General features: G+C 34.0%; 11 protein-coding genes across 11 annotated transcripts; 6 read left to right on the top strand and 5 right to left on the bottom strand.

Moving 5' to 3' along the window:
• Positions 1-50: 50 nt before the first annotated feature.
• Positions 51-1,227, bottom strand: MAP1 (methionine aminopeptidase MAP1). The gene has a single exon (XM_019186195.1). It carries the CDS (start codon positions 1,219-1,221, stop codon positions 109-111), a length of 1,113 nt encoding a protein of 370 aa, XP_019039852.1. The 5' UTR covers positions 1,222-1,227; the 3' UTR covers positions 51-108.
• A 353-nt stretch (positions 1,228-1,580) lies between these two features.
• Positions 1,581-2,124, bottom strand: CDD1 (cytidine deaminase; the record flags this gene model as incomplete). Its single annotated transcript, XM_019185472.1, has 3 exons — positions 1,581-1,828; positions 1,885-1,955; positions 2,009-2,124. The coding sequence occupies 3 exons, from the start codon at positions 2,122-2,124 to the stop codon at positions 1,581-1,583; spliced, it is 435 nt and encodes a 144-aa protein (XP_019039851.1).
• Positions 2,125-2,904: 780 nt separating this feature from the next.
• On the top strand, positions 2,905-4,785 carry SND1 (Snd1p; the record flags this gene model as incomplete). Its single annotated transcript, XM_019183129.1, has 1 exon — positions 2,905-4,785. The coding sequence occupies one exon, from the start codon at positions 2,905-2,907 to the stop codon at positions 4,783-4,785; it is 1,881 nt and encodes a 626-aa protein (XP_019039850.1).
• Positions 4,786-5,616: 831 nt separating this feature from the next.
• On the bottom strand, positions 5,617-6,906 carry WICANDRAFT_61209 (uncharacterized protein; the record flags this gene model as incomplete). The annotated part of the gene is made up of 1 exon (XM_019183128.1): positions 5,617-6,906. One exon carries the CDS (start codon positions 6,904-6,906, stop codon positions 5,617-5,619), a length of 1,290 nt encoding a protein of 429 aa, XP_019039849.1.
• A 454-nt stretch (positions 6,907-7,360) lies between these two features.
• On the bottom strand, positions 7,361-8,577 carry WICANDRAFT_67332 (uncharacterized protein; the record flags this gene model as incomplete). Its single annotated transcript, XM_019184079.1, has 1 exon — positions 7,361-8,577. One exon carries the CDS (start codon positions 8,575-8,577, stop codon positions 7,381-7,383), a length of 1,197 nt encoding a protein of 398 aa, XP_019039848.1. The 3' UTR covers positions 7,361-7,380.
• Positions 8,578-8,902: 325 nt separating this feature from the next.
• Positions 8,903-9,964, top strand: ERF2 (palmitoyltransferase ERF2; the record flags this gene model as incomplete). The annotated part of the gene is made up of 3 exons (XM_019180616.1): positions 8,903-9,099; positions 9,159-9,267; positions 9,320-9,964. Coding segments are annotated over 3 exons (951 nt in total), but the record flags the coding sequence as incomplete, so codon positions are not given.
• Positions 9,965-10,425: 461 nt separating this feature from the next.
• On the top strand, positions 10,426-11,438 carry UPS3 (Ups3p; the record flags this gene model as incomplete). The annotated part of the gene is made up of 1 exon (XM_019182549.1): positions 10,426-11,438. The coding sequence occupies one exon, from the start codon at positions 10,426-10,428 to the stop codon at positions 11,122-11,124; it is 699 nt and encodes a 232-aa protein (XP_019039846.1). The 3' UTR covers positions 11,125-11,438.
• Positions 11,439-11,659: 221 nt separating this feature from the next.
• Positions 11,660-13,548, top strand: WICANDRAFT_67329 (uncharacterized protein; the record flags this gene model as incomplete). The annotated part of the gene is made up of 1 exon (XM_019184078.1): positions 11,660-13,548. The coding sequence occupies one exon, from the start codon at positions 11,660-11,662 to the stop codon at positions 13,427-13,429; it is 1,770 nt and encodes a 589-aa protein (XP_019039845.1). The 3' UTR covers positions 13,430-13,548.
• Positions 13,549-13,656: 108 nt separating this feature from the next.
• CPR1 (peptidylprolyl isomerase CPR1) lies at positions 13,657-14,313 on the top strand (the record flags this gene model as incomplete). Its single annotated transcript, XM_019183127.1, has 2 exons — positions 13,657-13,690; positions 13,859-14,313. 2 exons carry the CDS (start codon positions 13,657-13,659, stop codon positions 14,311-14,313), a joined length of 489 nt encoding a protein of 162 aa, XP_019039844.1.
• Positions 14,314-14,546: 233 nt separating this feature from the next.
• Positions 14,547-15,806, top strand: ENT5 (Ent5p; the record flags this gene model as incomplete). Its single annotated transcript, XM_019185471.1, has 1 exon — positions 14,547-15,806. The coding sequence occupies one exon, from the start codon at positions 14,547-14,549 to the stop codon at positions 15,804-15,806; it is 1,260 nt and encodes a 419-aa protein (XP_019039843.1).
• A 470-nt stretch (positions 15,807-16,276) lies between these two features.
• Positions 16,277-16,987, bottom strand: GIR2 (Gir2p; the record flags this gene model as incomplete). The annotated part of the gene is made up of 2 exons (XM_019181396.1): positions 16,277-16,738; positions 16,814-16,987. 2 exons carry the CDS (start codon positions 16,985-16,987, stop codon positions 16,277-16,279), a joined length of 636 nt encoding a protein of 211 aa, XP_019039842.1.
• Between the last annotated feature and the right edge of the window lie 113 nt (positions 16,988-17,100).

The following is a 17,100-nucleotide window of genomic DNA, read 5'->3' as shown; positions in this document are numbered from 1 at the left end:
TTTTACCCTGTGATTGGTCCAAGGCCACTACGATATACCGATTTCTCTGACACATTTGTACAATTATTTAGTTATCTAATGATTATTTAGAGATAATTTAACAGCTCATCATATTCTCTTGACTGCACCACCTGGGGAAGTTTCCTTTCTGGCACTTAGCACTTCAACACCAGTTTCAGTAATCAATAATTCATGTTCAAATTGTGCACTTAATGAACCATCAGCAGTAGCTGCAGTCCAATCATCAGGCCATGAGATATCTCTAAATCCACCAGCATTAATCATAGGTTCAATAGTGAAAACCATACCTGGTTTCATTATACCTGGGGATTTATTTCTAGCATAATGAGCAACTTGAGGAGGACCATGGAATAATTTACCAATACCGTGACCAACAAAAGTACGAACAACTGAACAACCATGTTGTTTTGCATGTTTTTCAATGATATCACCAACTGATCTGAATGCGACACCTGGCTTACAGTGTGCAATAGCAAGGTCTAAACATTCTCTAGCGGTTTCCACAACGTTAATAGCTTCTTTTGATGGAGTACCAACATAATAAGTTTCATTTAAATCAGCATGGTAACCACCATGATATAATGAAATATCCAAGTTGACGATATCACCTTCTTCTAATGGTCTTTTATCTGGGATACCATGACAAATAATCTCATTGACAGAAGTACATAAAGATTTTGTGAAGTTATAATAATTTAATGGAGATGGATATGAATTTCTTTCAATAGTAGCTTTATGAACAATTTCATCTATTTCATCAGTAGTGATACCTGGTTTCACAGCTGCAGCTGCAATATCTAAAACTTCTCTACCATATTTAGCAGCTAGTTTAATACCTTTGAGTTCCTCTTCAGTATAGATTGGGATTTTACCAGAACGATCACTAATATGTTCACTTATAGGTTGACCATTGCCAGCATAATCAGGTCTTGGGATATGTTCAGGGATTTCTCTTTTTGGAGTTAATGGATAACGAGCTCTCACTTTACCAGTGTAGTTGAACTCAGGGAATGGGTCATAAGAATCAACACCAGGTTTTTGATGGATAGCTTTGTGAATTGGCCAATTTCTTTTAAAACATGATTGGTTACAGAACACACTTGTGATCCCTTGTTTTAAACACACTGGACATTTCAACACGGAAGTTGTTTCTTTACCACAATCAGATGCGGCACAATATATGGTTTCTGTAGCTGTCATTGTGAGATGGTTAAGGTAGTGATGAGTTGAGATGAAGATGGTTCTTTGTTTAAACGTGAAATTTTTTTTTCTTCTCAAAAGTCCGAGTTGGTGTCAGTGCTTATTAAGCGGTTTACTGAAGTTGATGGAAGACAATAGTCTATGAGTTTATGATTCTGAGTATTGTTAGAAGGCGTAAGGTGGCTTTAATATTGTAAATTCTTGTGTTTTAAAATTTCGTCGATTATTGTACTCTAAATGCTTGCCATTATCCATTTTCTGACAGATACTACTTGGTCGCGATCAGCTACAGAACAGTTAAATAGAATGTGTATGAATATTTAATGATAATGAGTAATGCTGATACGTCTGGCTTATATTCATGACAATTGCTCTGGTCCAAAGCTCAATGGCAAAATTTCTTCCAAAGACATCTTGATGAAGTCACCGTTACTTTTGAACATGTAAATTGGGATTGTCTTCCCAAACTCCCTGATAAACTGCCTACATATCCCGCAAGGAGTAATAACTTCTTCTAAGTCACTTGAGATCCCAATTGCCTTGAAGCTTTTTTCTTTCTGTATAATTGCTGAGCAAATTGTTGTTCTTTCTGCACAAATTGAGGCGCCTTTGTATATTAGTACTTTGAACAATCTCCGTTTTAGTTGAAATGGGTATACTTACCATAAGATGCATTTTCAACATTGGCACCTTGGAAGTATTTCCCAGAATTTGTTAGAATACAACATCCGACCCTGTTAATTGGTTAGTGGTTGAGCACCATTCGGTCATTTTAAAGCGTACTAACCTGAACTTTGAATATGGCGAATACGATAAATCTCTTGCTTCCAGAGCTTTTGTTTTCAATTCCTCGAACTCTTGGCGTGTTAACCCTTTGTGATCATGTTGAATAGCTGGAGGCATCTTGATGAGTTGAATCTACCTTTCAAAAGTGTGAGTTCCTCGATCTTGATATTGTTGACAATAACAATCTCTTATCAGATGAAACCTGGAGTTTGAATGGTTTGTGCCCTGGTCGTATTTAGTTCAATTGTACGCCTAAAAAAACACTAAAAAGTGTAATACACAAGAGATTACCACCATACATATTACTACCACTTATTAATCCGTCAATATAAAGCATTAAAGCTTGCCACTGTTATCATGTTAGCCTGTTCAAAGGTTTGAGTTGCCTTCAATGCCAGCTCCCATACTTTCTCCCTGATTGTTCCCTACACAGTCACGTGCTCTCCCCAAGACATTTGCCATGTGTCAGCCTAGTCATTCCACCGTGTGGTGAAAGATTCTCCGTCTAGAGCCCAAAGGGACCCTGCCCAGCGGCTCCCCCCAAGCTCAGCGTAACGCCCCCTGCCTGGCTCGTTCACCGCCGCCTGGAAAAACTCGTATGGAAAAAAGAAAAAAAAATTTAGAAGTAGTGTCAAAATAAAACATGATCAACATCATTCCAAAAAGTGCTTCAAAGATTCATATTCAAATCTAAGCACCCTCAAGGCGCTGTCATTCCCTGCTATTCAATATAACGCCTAGTGCTACTGCTACTACCTGACAAAGAAAAGCCATCTTTTCTCAAACTGCTCTTTTAAAACTGGTTCCTGCTTTCCTTAGTTCTGTGCAATAGATTTCAATCAATAGATCGTGGTCTCCACTGTTTTTGGTCAAAGATTTGGCGTTGGTATTCATAAGATGTCGAGAGTCAAAATCAAAGAGATAGACTCTCTCTTTATACTGAGACACGCCCAACGGAATGATAAAGTCGCTACAACAACTTCATCAATAGATTTTGTCGCTAATAACAATGATACGGCTGCTAATGGCTACATGATTACAGAAACTTATAACCCACCTCTAGCTACATTTCAATCTACTGGTAATAAATCAAACAATGGTTGTGTTCAAGCTATGAGTATGGGTCAACAAATCTTGAATTATATTGATCATAACATTGAGGAGTCATTAATTATTTTGAAATTTCATACATCCCCATATTTAAGATGTATTGAAACTATCAAATTCATACTTGACTATTTCACCAAAAATCATCATGATGATTCCAAAACAATAAGATGTATCATTTCAATAGACCAGGTGCTATCAGAATGGTTAAGTACAGATCTAGATATAAATTATTATCCTCCAAGTGATAATGGTGCCTCATTACTAAGCACTGCTATGCAATATTTGAATTCAAAATTACCATTTCATAGACATACAAACTTAGAGATTCAATTGGATCTACACAATAGTTATAAGCATGGAAATCCTGGATGTTTCAATGAAAGTTTTATTCAACAGTATTCAAGATTAAATAATGGATTAATATCAATAGTCAAACATGAAACTAATAATTTATCAAATGAATCAGATTCAAAAGATTTGGTGATAATAATGACACATGGTGCTTGTGTAAGGAGCTTAGTCTCGAAACTACTAGGAAGATCATTGTATGTGGAAATCCCATTAGCTTCCTTATCAATTGCAAAACCATTAATGGAAGACTCAAAACATTATTATTGGCAATTATTAAAGACTGACATTGATACAAAATTAGATAATTTCCAACAAATTGACTTATATTCCAAACATGATCCTTTCCAAGATTTCCAAACAACCTTCAAACAAAATGTTGGTACAAATCAATTGAATTTCAAGAGTTTAATACCCGCTTCCAAGACTGAAAATTTCAATAGAATTAGATCGCAGTCATTGTTAACACCAAGGCCTAAACATCATGATTCAGATGATGAAGATAATGAAGATCAATCAGATGATGAAGGTATAAGTTTCACAGCACGCAAAAGACGTCCAAGAAGTGTCACTACATCAGCTTCTACTGCCACTGACAACCAAAGAAGATTCAGATCTTCAAGCTTATTTGGTCCAGTTTTGAAAAATCCTTTCTTCTCGGATGAATCACTGAAATCTAATAACGATGATAGAAAAAAAATGTTTATTGATCAAGAAGATGAAATCATTTCACCTGTTCAAAATTTGTCAAAAAAACCATCTCAGTCAAATTCATCTTCTTTCCAAAACATCCATGAAGATGATGGCACATTCGGTGGGGCTAAACAAGACTCTAACGAATTGGTTCCAGATCTAGGCGAATCATTCTCCTCAAATAATAGTTCCACAAATAGCCTACATGAAGAAATGACCAATATCGTACCAGGATCATTTTCAAAAATGGTTAAACCACCATCACAAAACACATCATCATCATCAACAACATTGCAAAATCAACCAACGACTACTTCATCAACTCCGTTACCTCAAAATAGCTCTTCATTGTTTGATAAATCATTAATAGAGAAAACTTTACAAGAGATTAATCTCACATCACAGAATGAACCAGATCATAAGACTGGTGAAACAGGAGGTGATTGGTTGAATTTCAAAAAGGACACTTCAACTGGTTCGAATAATGAAGGTTCAAATAAGTTCAAAATTGATCTGTATGGTAAAAAAGATCGTTTAAGGTTGAACTTGTATAATAATATGAATGATGAAGATGAAGAGGATGTTCAAGGCTCGAGTGGTTGGTTTTTGGGTTCTAATAAGTATTAATGAGGTGTGATGTTTGATTTATATTGGGTTTTCAATCAAAGGGTTTTTGTTATTTATTCTTATTGTTTTTTTTTTGTTGTTATAGATGTCATGAAGAAGGTCATTTAGATAGAGTTCGTTCATTTAAAGGTTCATTTATGCAAGAGTTCATTCATTTTAGAAAGTGTTTACTTCTTTTATTTATTTAATTCATGGTCAGAGTTGATCTATTTCATTATTTATGTGTTGACACAAGCAATTTATTGCTCTGTGGTCAGTTTGTGTCTGTTTTGGGTTACAGTAATGTGGCATCATACTGTTTCAATTATCAATTTGTTCAATGGTTTCACTTCTTGCTTGAAACATTATCTGTGTGTTTGTGTGTGTCTTTTTTGGTTATCAGAAAAAAGTGTCTTTTTGGTTTATTAGTTTGAGCTTATGATAAAAGTGATTGATGTTTGGGAAATCCCAACTTGCTTGTATGTCTAAGCTGATGATGGTTGAATATGCTGTGCATTTACTATGGGTTCATGTCTAGGCTCGAGCCTAATGTTTTAAACTTTCAATTCTTTTAATTAGTGAAAGCTAACATCAGTTATACAAGTGTTTGTTGATTTTCAATTGATGTAGCTTAAATGAGAAGAAACTATATAACTCGTTGATATCATCTCTTCTTCGCCTAATAAAAAAATCAAGATCATGTTGATCAGTTACTGATATTAAATTGTGTAACTAAATCATTAGTCACGTAGTTGGCCCTTCTATCTTTATATTTCGATCCTTTCATGAGATCTAGATTAGTTGAAGGTCGTCTACACAAAATCTATTCAAGTAAAAAATGTGACATTGTACTCAATCAAAACATTTCGATGGACGTTTAACACGAAACGAACTAAAAGGGAAAAAATCAATTCCTGCATATTCTCTCAAACTCTCCATAGCTCTTTGAACTTCTTTTTGGTTTTGTTCTGCTGATGGATGCTTATAGCCAAAGAACCTTTGTCTATGACCTTTCATTAATTCCTTGGCTAGATATTTATCTCCCAATAACTGTACAGAGTGTGTACTTCCTGTTTCTTCAACCTTTGTGTCTGTAAAAATTTTTCCATCATTTCTGTTGACACATGGATTTTTACTGGGCTTGATTCTCTTCATCGAATCAAAGTTTCGAAGATCCTCTATTGTTATAGTTGGTGATAGAGATCTTTTTCTTTTGAGTGAAGGTGTTTGGGAATATGGATCATTCAGTGTCGATTCCTTTTTTGGAGTTGTTGAAACATAACTAGCGACTAAACTCAATAGATCCTGATCCTTACAAAGAATAGGGGCTCTATCTGTAAACGCACAGCAATCTTTCAAATGTCTTAGAGATGACTGAAATTTTTGCACTGACAATGGGATGAAAATGTTTAAGTAAACGTTTCCGTTTACATCAGAGATTTCTGGCTTATAGACAAAATCAGGGTTTTTGGATGAAAGGTTGTAATGCTGAAGATGGACATGCCTGAAATAAGCCTTGAATGGATTATCATTTCTATCAAGAACTTTCAATCTATGTTCAGCAAGACATGGGTATGCAGATGGTAAGCTGTACGGGCAAATACAATTCAACTCATAAACAGGTGTTTCAGCATTAACTTTCCCCTGTGTCAAGCTCAAACCAACGAAAGGGTTTGCAGCAGCACCAAACCTCATTACTCCATGGACTTGAGATAAATGATGCTCATATTGGGAGTGTAAGGTATCATAGAATTGTGGTTGATTCTGATCAACTGCAACCCGTTGTCCATCTCGTATTTTAGAGGTGAATGAAGGTTTCAAATGAGAATTCTTGAAAGGGTCACATAGTGGGCATAAAATGTAGGTATTCACTTTGGGTTTGCCTAACTTGGTTTTAGGTGACGAGAAACTTTCCACCACCTTGTAGCAAATTTGGTTTTCGTGAATTATCCTTGAATTAGGCATTGTTTCATATCGTTGCAAATTCTTGACAATACCATCTTCTCCATAAATGCTCACGTATTTTTCTTTAAAAGATTCCAAAGTGTAATCATGAAATGTTGAATTTTGGTACGAAACATCTAAAAATTCATAGGGGATTTTTCCATCTCTAGTTTTGAGCTGATCAAGGACTTTGAACATGTTTTATCAATGAAATTATGTAGCAACTATTGAATTTATAGCAAATTGGGTTACTATGTTACAGCTGAATGGTGTAATAATGGTCAAAGCGGCCTTGTTGTACATTATCAACCTGTGTCAACGCAAACTTTAGATATTGTTTTTGTGGTTAATACTTGATTCCTTGAAACTAGTTATTGAAAAATCAAACATCACAATTCAAAATCATTCGAAGAAAGTCATTTTGTTGGATAGTAGATGGCCTTAAAAGGAATGTAAAGCACGGGTTTCATTTAGTTATCACGCTGAGTTCTTCACCAGTCTTGTGCAACTAAAATGAAGCGTTTCTGTCAACAAAGACGTTAATCTTTTTTTGTACTGGTGTTACATAATCATAATGTAAAATCTGTTACTACAGCAACCTGTAATTGAATAAATAATTGAAATAAATAAAATGTAACTATATATAGGCATTGGCATTTGAATAGAGGTATATCAGAAACTGAAGAACAAATCTTTTGCAGATTTCCAGCTTGTTTCGTTTCTTGCCGGAATAACAATCTCAGAAAGTACCTTTTCCAACTCTTGAGCCTTTTCTTCATTTCCCAATTTTTTGTATAAGCTTATGCAATTCTGTAAAGAATGTTGGGATACAACAGCTGCTGTTATATTGGCTTTTGCATGGAAAGAAGCTTCAGTGTATGCATCTTGTGACCATTTCAAAGAATTCTCAATCATTCCCTTTCTATAAAGGATTTCTCCAATATAACTTTTCAATAATGGCGCGTCTGCATGTTCTTCAATTTCTTTGAAATTTTCACTTTCAGTGATCTGGAGTAAATTCAAGAATGTTTCTAGAGATTTAGAATATTTTTCCTGTCTAGAGTATAAAACACCAAGATCTAATAAACTTTGAAACGTTTCTCTATTCAACTTTGAAGAAGCATCTAATAAAACTGATCCATTAGCTTTAAAATGAATATCGTCGTGATGAATCTCATTGAATCTAACAGCATCAAGAAGATAGTTCTCAGCTTTTTCCGGGTCTTCACCTTTCAATGTCAAAATTTTGGATACTAAACGTAAGCTTTTTGATCTAAGGTCCAAAGAGCCAATATCAATTGGAACACGAGTTGAGTATAATACCAACTTGTTTGCATTTTCTAAATCACCAATTTCAGCCTTAGCCATCGCCAGTCTGATGACAATATCGACATATGTCTTTTGCCAATCTTTGCTCTTATTTTCTAATTTGTTTAATGGTAATAACTTAAATTTTCCATGACTTTCAGATTCATCATTCTTATCGATAGCTTCACCACTTTCCTCGCCCAAGATTCTTAAAGCTTCATTGAATCTTTCAATCTCACGATTTGGATCTCTATAATCCTCTTTAATGTCTTGATAGTAAACACCGACTCTAGCATTAACAGTAGCTAAGAATGGCCATTCAGTTGAGATAGGTTGATATTTGGAAACATAGTATGATAATCCAGCATAACTTGCACCACCAATCACAAATGCACTTCCATAAAACAATAAGATTCCTCGGAGCACAGCTTTCGAAACGCTATGGAGTCTTATCCCCAATGGACTGGTGACAGGAAATCTTGCTATAGTCCTTTTTTGAAACAATTGAGTTTGAGGTATGGCTTTCCTTAAAATGATTTCTCTATTGAAAAACATCATCATTGTCGTTACACTTGAAATATGTTGATGATGGCCTTTCTGTTTTCTATGGGGCAAATTTCTTGAAGCCAAAAGGCAAAAAATGTTCGCGAATCTGTTTTGTATATTGTTGTTCTAGGAAAAAAATCCGAAAGACACAAAATTTTGAAAGCAAAAAGGCTCTTACATATTATCTTTTTAGAGTAAAGGGAGCTTGTTTTGGTTCTTTGTTGTTGTGTTGAGGATGGTTTTTGCTGGTGGTGATGCTCGCAAGCGAAGGCACATACAGGGAACAAAGGGCAGAAGATATAAGGAGAAGGATCTGATACAAAACAACAAACTCAAAAGATTACTGAATTGGTTGATAACGGATCCCATAACTCCAAAAGATGAAAGTTTACCAGTTGCTAGGAACTATCAAGGTTGGAATTATGGAAACTTGGTGTTTCTGGCCGGTGGACGGTTTAGATATGTGAAATCAAGGCCTATTTCTTTTGCAACTGGATTTTTAGTGGTATTACCTGGTATATTGTTTTGCATTTTTGAGTGAGTTTTTGTCAAGTTTTGTATTGCAAAAAAAGAGTTTACTAATATATATTCAATAGTGCCTCTTGGTGTTGGCATAATATTTCCCCTGCTGTTGTTATAACGTTCCTATACACATGGCTTATTTGCATTTCATCATTCATAAAAGCAGCTACATCAGATCCAGGTGTAAGTGAATTTAAATTGAGACTGTTGAGAAAACTACTAACTAATTGAATAGATCATACCCAGAAACATACATATAACAGATGAGCCATATAATTTACCTGATGAGTATTTCAATACAATAACACTCCCGTCATACAAGGAAAAAAGTATTGAAGTGAAATATTGCCTGACGTGTCGAGATTGGAGAATGCCTAGGACATTTCATTGCTCTAGATGTGATCAATGTATAAGTATCCATGATCACCATTGCATATGGATAAATAATTGTGTTGGTGAAAGAAATTATAGATATTTTTTTGCATTTTTGTTATTTGGGTGCATTTGTTCAGTTTATTTATCAGTTTTAGCATATTACCATATTTTCATATACCAAAAAACCCATTCATTAAGTTTTAAACAAACATTAGATCATGTTCCAATGAGTTTTTTCAATGCAATCTATGGAAATTTGATCCTTCTCTATCCTTTATTGTTGTTATTATATCATATGTTCTTGGTTTCTACTCAACAAACTACAAGAGAATATTTAAGATCATTGAAAACAAAAAACAACAGGAATCCATATTCATTGGGTAATATAGTGCAGAATATAATAACGTCATTATGCAAGCCTAGAGGGTACAGTTTCATTAGTACACGGGCCAGTTTTGAGCCTGGTGATAGAAGATTTGTTAGATACCCAGCAGCAACTCAATTTGAAAAGGGGACAAGATAGACATTTGCATGTTTTTATTGTCTTGCAAAAGTTTAAAATATGTCAAAAATTCGGAATCTGTTATCCACAGAGTGGCCCTTAACCAAAATGGTTTATGCAGCAGGTTTCTATTGCCGAAACGGTCAAAAGACACTAACAACAATAAAGAATAGACAGTATAATAATTAATTAATGGTTTAGTTTTCGATATTATGGGTCTTCATATGTAGAATAGTACCCATTATCAAAAAACCAGCGCTTTCTCGCCTTTCAATTCCATGTTTTTGGTGGCACATTCGCAATAAATTCAGACTTTTTCGAAACAATTCGGATGTAAAAAAGAAAGAAAAAAGTTTTTCATATAAATCAAGTCCCGAATCCAAGATAACAAAGAATTCCACAATTCACAATTGTTAGTTGATTTCTATCAAAAGATCAAGTATCAATATCATAGAACTTATATAATGAAGATCTTTTCCAATTCGTGTGAATTTTACTATCCTTGGGAACAAGTCACAGCAGCCAACTGGCGCAAATATCCAAATGAAATGTCTACTCATGTTGTTGCAGTTGATGTTTTAAGAAGAGAATTGGATCCAACTTGTAAAATTTTAACAACTGAAAGATTAATAACATGTAAACAATCCATTCCAAGCTGGTTATTGTGTATGGTTGGTGGTAAAGAAGTCAGTTATGTTCGTGAAGTTTCCACTGTTGATATGAATACAAAGACTTTAACTTTAAGAAGTATAAATTTAACTTTGAACAATTTATTAAAAGTTTATGAAACTGTTACTTATAAACCAGATCAAACTGATCCTTTCAAGACTTGTTTCAATCAAGAGGCTCAAATCACAGCATATGCTACATTCCAAAGAATATGTAACAAGATTGAAGATTGGAGTGTTGAAAGATTTGGTGAAAATGCTAAAAAGGGGAAAATCGGATTTGATTCAGTTTTAAAGATCTTCAATGAACAATGGGAAAGAAGAGATGAACTTGTTGATGAAATATCTGATAAAGTTGTTAAAACTTATGATGATTTAAAAATTGAAATTGTTAAAGAAACTGACAAGATTTTAAATGAAGCTGAACATGTTAAAAAATCTATTTTGATTGAATACTATGATATTATCAAGAAGGCATTCAAAAGAGATCAATGAATGATTAGGACGTAACAATTTTGGCATTTTGATTAGTTTGCATTTGGGAGGAAAAGCATTAAATGTTGTTTTATATTGGTTTTTTATTTGATTTTTGATACACTTGTTTTTTTTACATCATAGCCGGTTGCATTTTGCATTTTTGTTTAGGGGATCTTCACGGTGGTTTATTTCATACAACATATCTTATATATAGGCATTTGGAAACGATATCATGATTGATTATGTCTTTGTAGTTGACTTCCTAAAAGAGCCTTAAGTCCAGTATCTAATCTGTCATTTACTCCGGCTTTTGTTAATCGCGATTTTTTTTTTGTTTTTATCTACCGATCAGTTATTTGAAAACTGTGTACATATTCCACAGTTTATCTATGAGTCAATCCATGCTACTTTAAATTAGGTGAATGGAAACTCGGGTATTAATCTATTGTATTCAATCATCAACTCTAGATTAAATCTGATCATTTGAGCTCTTTATAACCTGGTTTATCACGTCAATTCAACTCATTAATCAAGAGATAAGTTACTCAAAAAAATGCCAAATCATAATTCAAATGAAAGACAACATTTATTGAAAGGTGTTCGGAAAGATATAATACTAGACCCTTCAAGTGACCTACCAGGGTTTGTTGCCTCAGAATTAGAACAAGAAGAATTGTTAAGAGACCCAACATATCATAGTATTGAACAATCTTCAGACAGTACAGATGAGGAAAATTCAGGTGGTGATGATGAAGATGGTGAAATATCCAAAACAAAGAAAAGCATCATCTTGGGCTCGATGTTTATCGGTGTCTTTCTGGCTTCATTAGATGGTACTGTTATTGTTACACTAATTAGTCATATTGCAAGTGAATTCAATGCCCTTCCCAAAATTTCATGGATTGCAACAGCTTATTTACTTTCATCTGCAACTTTCCAACCATTATATGGGAAATTAAGTGATATCTTTGGAAGACGTGCCTTGTTATTATTTTGTAATTTAACTTTTACATTGGGGTGTTTAATCTGTTCCATTGCTTCAAATGTTGAAATTTTAATATTGGGGAGATTTATTAGTGGTGTTGGAGGTGGTGGATTAACTTCATTAACTTCAATAACTACATCTGATATAATTCCTTTAAAATCTCGTGGTGTTTATCAAGGTTTAACAAATGTTGCCTTTGGGTTAGGTACTGCAGTTGGTGGTGTTGTTGGTGGATTATTTGCAGATAATCCAAAATTAGGAGGTTGGCGTGGTGCTTTCCTAAGTCAAGTCCCATTGACTTTATTAAGTACCTTGTCTATTTATTGTTTCCTAAAGTTACCAAAAGGTTCATCTGGATTAGGTGTTTCAGGTGGTGATATTACTAAAAAATTGAAATTAATTGATTGGTATGGTAGTATCAGTTTGATTACATTTTTAATGCTATTTTTATCAGGTGCTTCATTTGGTGGTAAAGAGTTAAGCTATCAAAGTTTAGGATTCATCTTGTTAAGTATTGGATGTGTATTAGCATTGATTTCATTCATTTGGGTTGAATTTAAAACTTCAAATCCGGTATTACCTTTGGAATTTCTTAAAATACCTACGGTTACAGGTGTTTCATTATCAAATTTCTTTATGAGTGTTAGTACATTCACTTCATATTATTATGTTCCAGTTTACTATACTTCAATTTTCAATTTGAATTCAACAGAGATTGGTAAAAGATTTTCACCAAATTTTTTCTGTATTGTTATAGGCTCGTTAGGTGCTGGTTTTTATATGAGAAAGACTGGTAAATATCAAAAATTATTGTTATTATCTGGTGTTTTATCAGTTTGGGGGTTTTTAAGAATTGTTCAGCTAAATCCAAATTATAATCTATTTGAACAATATATGTTGTTTATTACACCAGGCTTGGGTACTTCAGTTATCATAACTGCAACTTTACTGGCATTAATTGCAGCAGTTCCACATGAACATCAAGCTGCCACCACATCAATTAGTTATTTATTCAGATCATGTGGTTCCACATTAGGTGTTTCTACAGGTTCAGCAATTTTTTCCAAGAAATTAGAGATTGAATTGAAGGATAAAGTTTTGGAATTTTTGGATAAAGGTTATTCATTAAAAGAATTACAAGAGATCATTTATCAAGCTGCTCATAATACTGAATATATTAACAATGGAGCACCAGATTTTATTAAAGATGCTTTAAAAGAAGCATACAAGATCAGTTTGAAGTTGACATTTGAATTTTGTCTATTGACATCCATCCTGGGCCTCCTTAGTTTGTTCTTGATAAAGGAGTATATGCTTCATTCATCAATGAAGCGTTAATTAAATAAAAGGTTAGAAATGAAACATACCCTTATATTACCCTCGTATATCACGTGTCCCAATTTACACAAATCGGGAAATTTCTAGGCCCCGGAACTCCCAAGAGCCCATGTTGTCGGTTTTTTTTTTTCTGAACATCATCGAACTTTGCTTCGATTTCTTTCTTTACAACTCCCTTTTTTAAAAGAAGTACCAGATTATTTTAAATCAATTCAATTCAATTCAAAATGTCAAAAGTTTTCTTCGATGTCACCTCTGATGGTAAGTCCCCCTAGAAATTGAAGTTCAATTGATGGTTCCATACAATCAAATTCTGTGTTGATTCTCCCATAAAGGTGTCAATTAGTCCTCAGCCTTGTCACTTTTCGCCACCCATGAATTGAAGCTCAATTGATCAAATTTAAACAATTTACTAACAATATCGAAAAGGTCAACCATTAGGTAGAATTACCTTCCAATTATACAACGATGTTGTTCCAAAAACTGCTGAAAATTTCAGAGCTTTAGCTACTGGTGAAAAAGGTTTTGGTTATGAAAATTCTCCATTCCACAGAGTTATTCCACAATTCATGTTACAAGGTGGTGATTTCACTCGTGGTAACGGTACTGGTGGTAAATCAATCTATGGTGAAAAATTTGCTGATGAAAACTTCTCAAAGAAGCATACTAAACCAGGTTTATTATCAATGGCCAATGCTGGTCCAAACACCAATGGATCTCAATTCTTCATCACCACTGTTCCATGTCCATGGTTAGATGGTAAACATGTTGTTTTCGGTGAAGTTGTTGATGGTTTTGATGTTGTTAAAAAGATTGAAACTTTAGGTTCAAACTCTGGTGCTACTAGAACTCAACTTTTAGTTTCAAAATCTGGTGAATTATAAATGTAATGATTTACTTGCTTTTTTATAAATTGAATTAAAAAATACAATGTTTATTTCTTGGAGATTGATCCATAAGTTGTTTCAATCTATATGCTAACAAGGCGTAGCTTATTAATTTTATTTTTTCAATGGACCGGATATAATAAAGCGTATTGTCTCCACAATAACCGAAGTTGTAATAAATTCTTTCAACATAAAACTAAACTAATTTAATGAAACTAAACTGATTCAATATGAATTCATTAAATAACAAGATGAATAATTTCTCAATCTATGACGTTCGGAAAGTTGCAAGGAGTGCACAAAATTCAATATTCCAATCAAATTCATCACCTATTGAATTAATGATTAGGAAAAGCACAAACACTGATTCTTGGGGTCCATCCACAAAGCAGTTAGAAGAGATTTCGAATCAATTAGTATTTGAATCTGATATTGAAGGTGTTTTCGATATCATTTTCAATAGAATCTCTGAATATTTAGGGGCAACTAATAAGTTTATTAAAAAGAAGCAATCTTTTTATAATAAAGCTGTTCATTATGTTAATAGTGGTAATGAATGGAGAATTATAAGTAAAAGTTTGAAATTGTTGGAGTTTTTAATATTGCACTCTGGTGGTGATGATGCTATTCAGATTATTCAAGGCTATAAAGGTTTATTGAAAAAAGTGTTGGATGCTTATGAATATGAAGGTTCTATAAGTGAAATTGTAACCACATTGGAATTGGAAAGGAAAGAACATGGTAAAGTCATTACAAAGCAAGTACAAGAGATCTTGAAACTATTGGAAGATAAAAATTATAGAGATAAAGAATGTGCTAAGGCTTTAAAGACATCGAATTTGGAATCCGTGGGGAATAATGCTATTGTATTCAAGAATAGAAATGGTGATGATGATTTGATGATGAGAGGTAATTACAAGAGTAAAGATATGGATTCATCAAAAGTGCAGAATTCAAATGCTAAAGATGAGATACGAAACCAATTGGGTCATATTATTTATACTAGAAAGAAACTACCGGGTCAATATTCTGGTGATTTTAGTGGTGAGCAATTGTATGATGATTTTGATGATAATGATGGGTATCAACCTTATGATGATACTTATCATGACGTTGATGTTGGTGAGAAAGTTAATAAGGGGTTCAAAGATGAAGTGGATGATAAAGAAGAAGAGGATGATTGGGGTGATTTTGAACAAGATGATGATGAAGATGATGAATTTGGTGATTTCCAACCCACCCCAAAGACACCTCAAATCGATGAATTTAAGCCTAAATCAAAAGATCATGAGTCCTTGTTGTTATCATTTGATGATGAGCCAAACACACCAACAAATCCACCCACGTCGTCTGCTTTTGATTCGTTTTTAACTACTTTGAACTCTCCAGATACTAGTAAACAATCAACTAAGAAGATAGATACTTCTACAAAGCCAAAGAATGGAGATACGTTTGCTGATTTGTTTCAAACTGCGAAGAATGTGCATTGATATTTAGTTATGATATTTATGAAGAAATGATAGTTTTTCAATTTGTAGTAGTAAGTTTCGAATATAATCTCTTTCTAAGAAGCTTTATCTTGTCTTTAGGAACCTGTTGCAAGATCAATTTCCTTTGCAATAGTAGCTGTTGCACTTCTTCAACGTAGTACTTAACTTCGTTCTTCATTGATTTGTCACAGCACTCGTTAACTGGATGCGATGTTCTTATTCTAAGGTATTCTACTCAAATATTAAAAACACATCCTCATAATAACAAACCAATCACACTCACCAACATGCTTTAAGCACTCTTCTCTCAACACTCGATACGGCGCTTGTTTTCTCATCTCCATTAAGCTAGAGCCAATGGATACAATCGCCATCACCATCACCACCAGCCAAAACATTTTGTTATTGTTAACCGCTGTGATGAATTTACTTTCAAAACAATTTCTTTCCAAAAAAAAACCTTTATTCAACTACACAGCGAGTTTAGTGGCAACATCACCGCCCAACTCTTCAAGAGTCTCATCATCACCAGCCAAACCTTTCTCAAAGATCTCCTTCCCAGACAATTTACCACGATGTAGCATCTTTTTTCTTTTCTCAATACGGTCATTAATGCCCATCTCTGCTCTGAACTTCAACCTCCAGCTATTAAAAGACTCCACTGTGACTTTAGTACCTGAGAACTTCTTTTGTTCTTCTCTTTCTTTAGCCAATAGAGCATCATCATATTGTTTTTGCTTAGCATTCACCTTATTTTCAAACACTTGTTCTGCTTGATCCTTTAAAGAGGACGCTAGGGCAAACACTGAAGGTATTCCTATCTGGTCTTCAGCTTCTTGCATCAAATTACTTTTAATCTCATCTAAATCATCTTGATCCAATTCAACTTGTTCAGAAATCAAAACCAATTTTGGTTCATCATTATCTTCATCCTCTTCCTCATCATCCTCTTCATAATCCTCCACTTCTTCAATCTCATCATTCTCCAATTCCAAGTCAGGTACAACTTCAGGATAAGTCTCTGGATATTTAACATGTAGTATAACTCTATGCTTGCGTTCAGATACCGTGTCCAACAAAAGCGTTATGGTGTACTCATTCTCCGACACCACCTCCAATTCATCTGGATAGATCGATTGGAGGATCTCTATCTCCTGCTGCTGCTCTTCCTTATAGTCCATTGCCTGTGAATTAGCCCTTAATAATGACACTGTTCTTCGTTATATTCAATTCATCATTTCTTTCAATTGTGAAAAAAAAATCCTGGGATTACATAATGAAAATTTTGATAGAG

The sequence above is a fragment of the Wickerhamomyces anomalus genome, assembly GCF_001661255.1.
Source record: "Wickerhamomyces anomalus NRRL Y-366-8 unplaced genomic scaffold WICANscaffold_2, whole genome shotgun sequence".
Lineage (NCBI taxonomy): Eukaryota > Fungi > Ascomycota > Saccharomycetes > Phaffomycetales > Wickerhamomycetaceae > Hansenula > Hansenula anomala.
The sequence above is the reverse complement of the archived record's forward strand: the minus strand, read 5'-3'. Positions and strand labels throughout refer to the sequence as shown.

Excerpts from the sequence above, each read along its gene's own strand:
- MAP1 (XM_019186195.1), bottom strand. The coding sequence starts at position 1,221 with ATGACAGCTACAGAAACCATATATTGTGCCGCATCTGATTGTGGTAAA.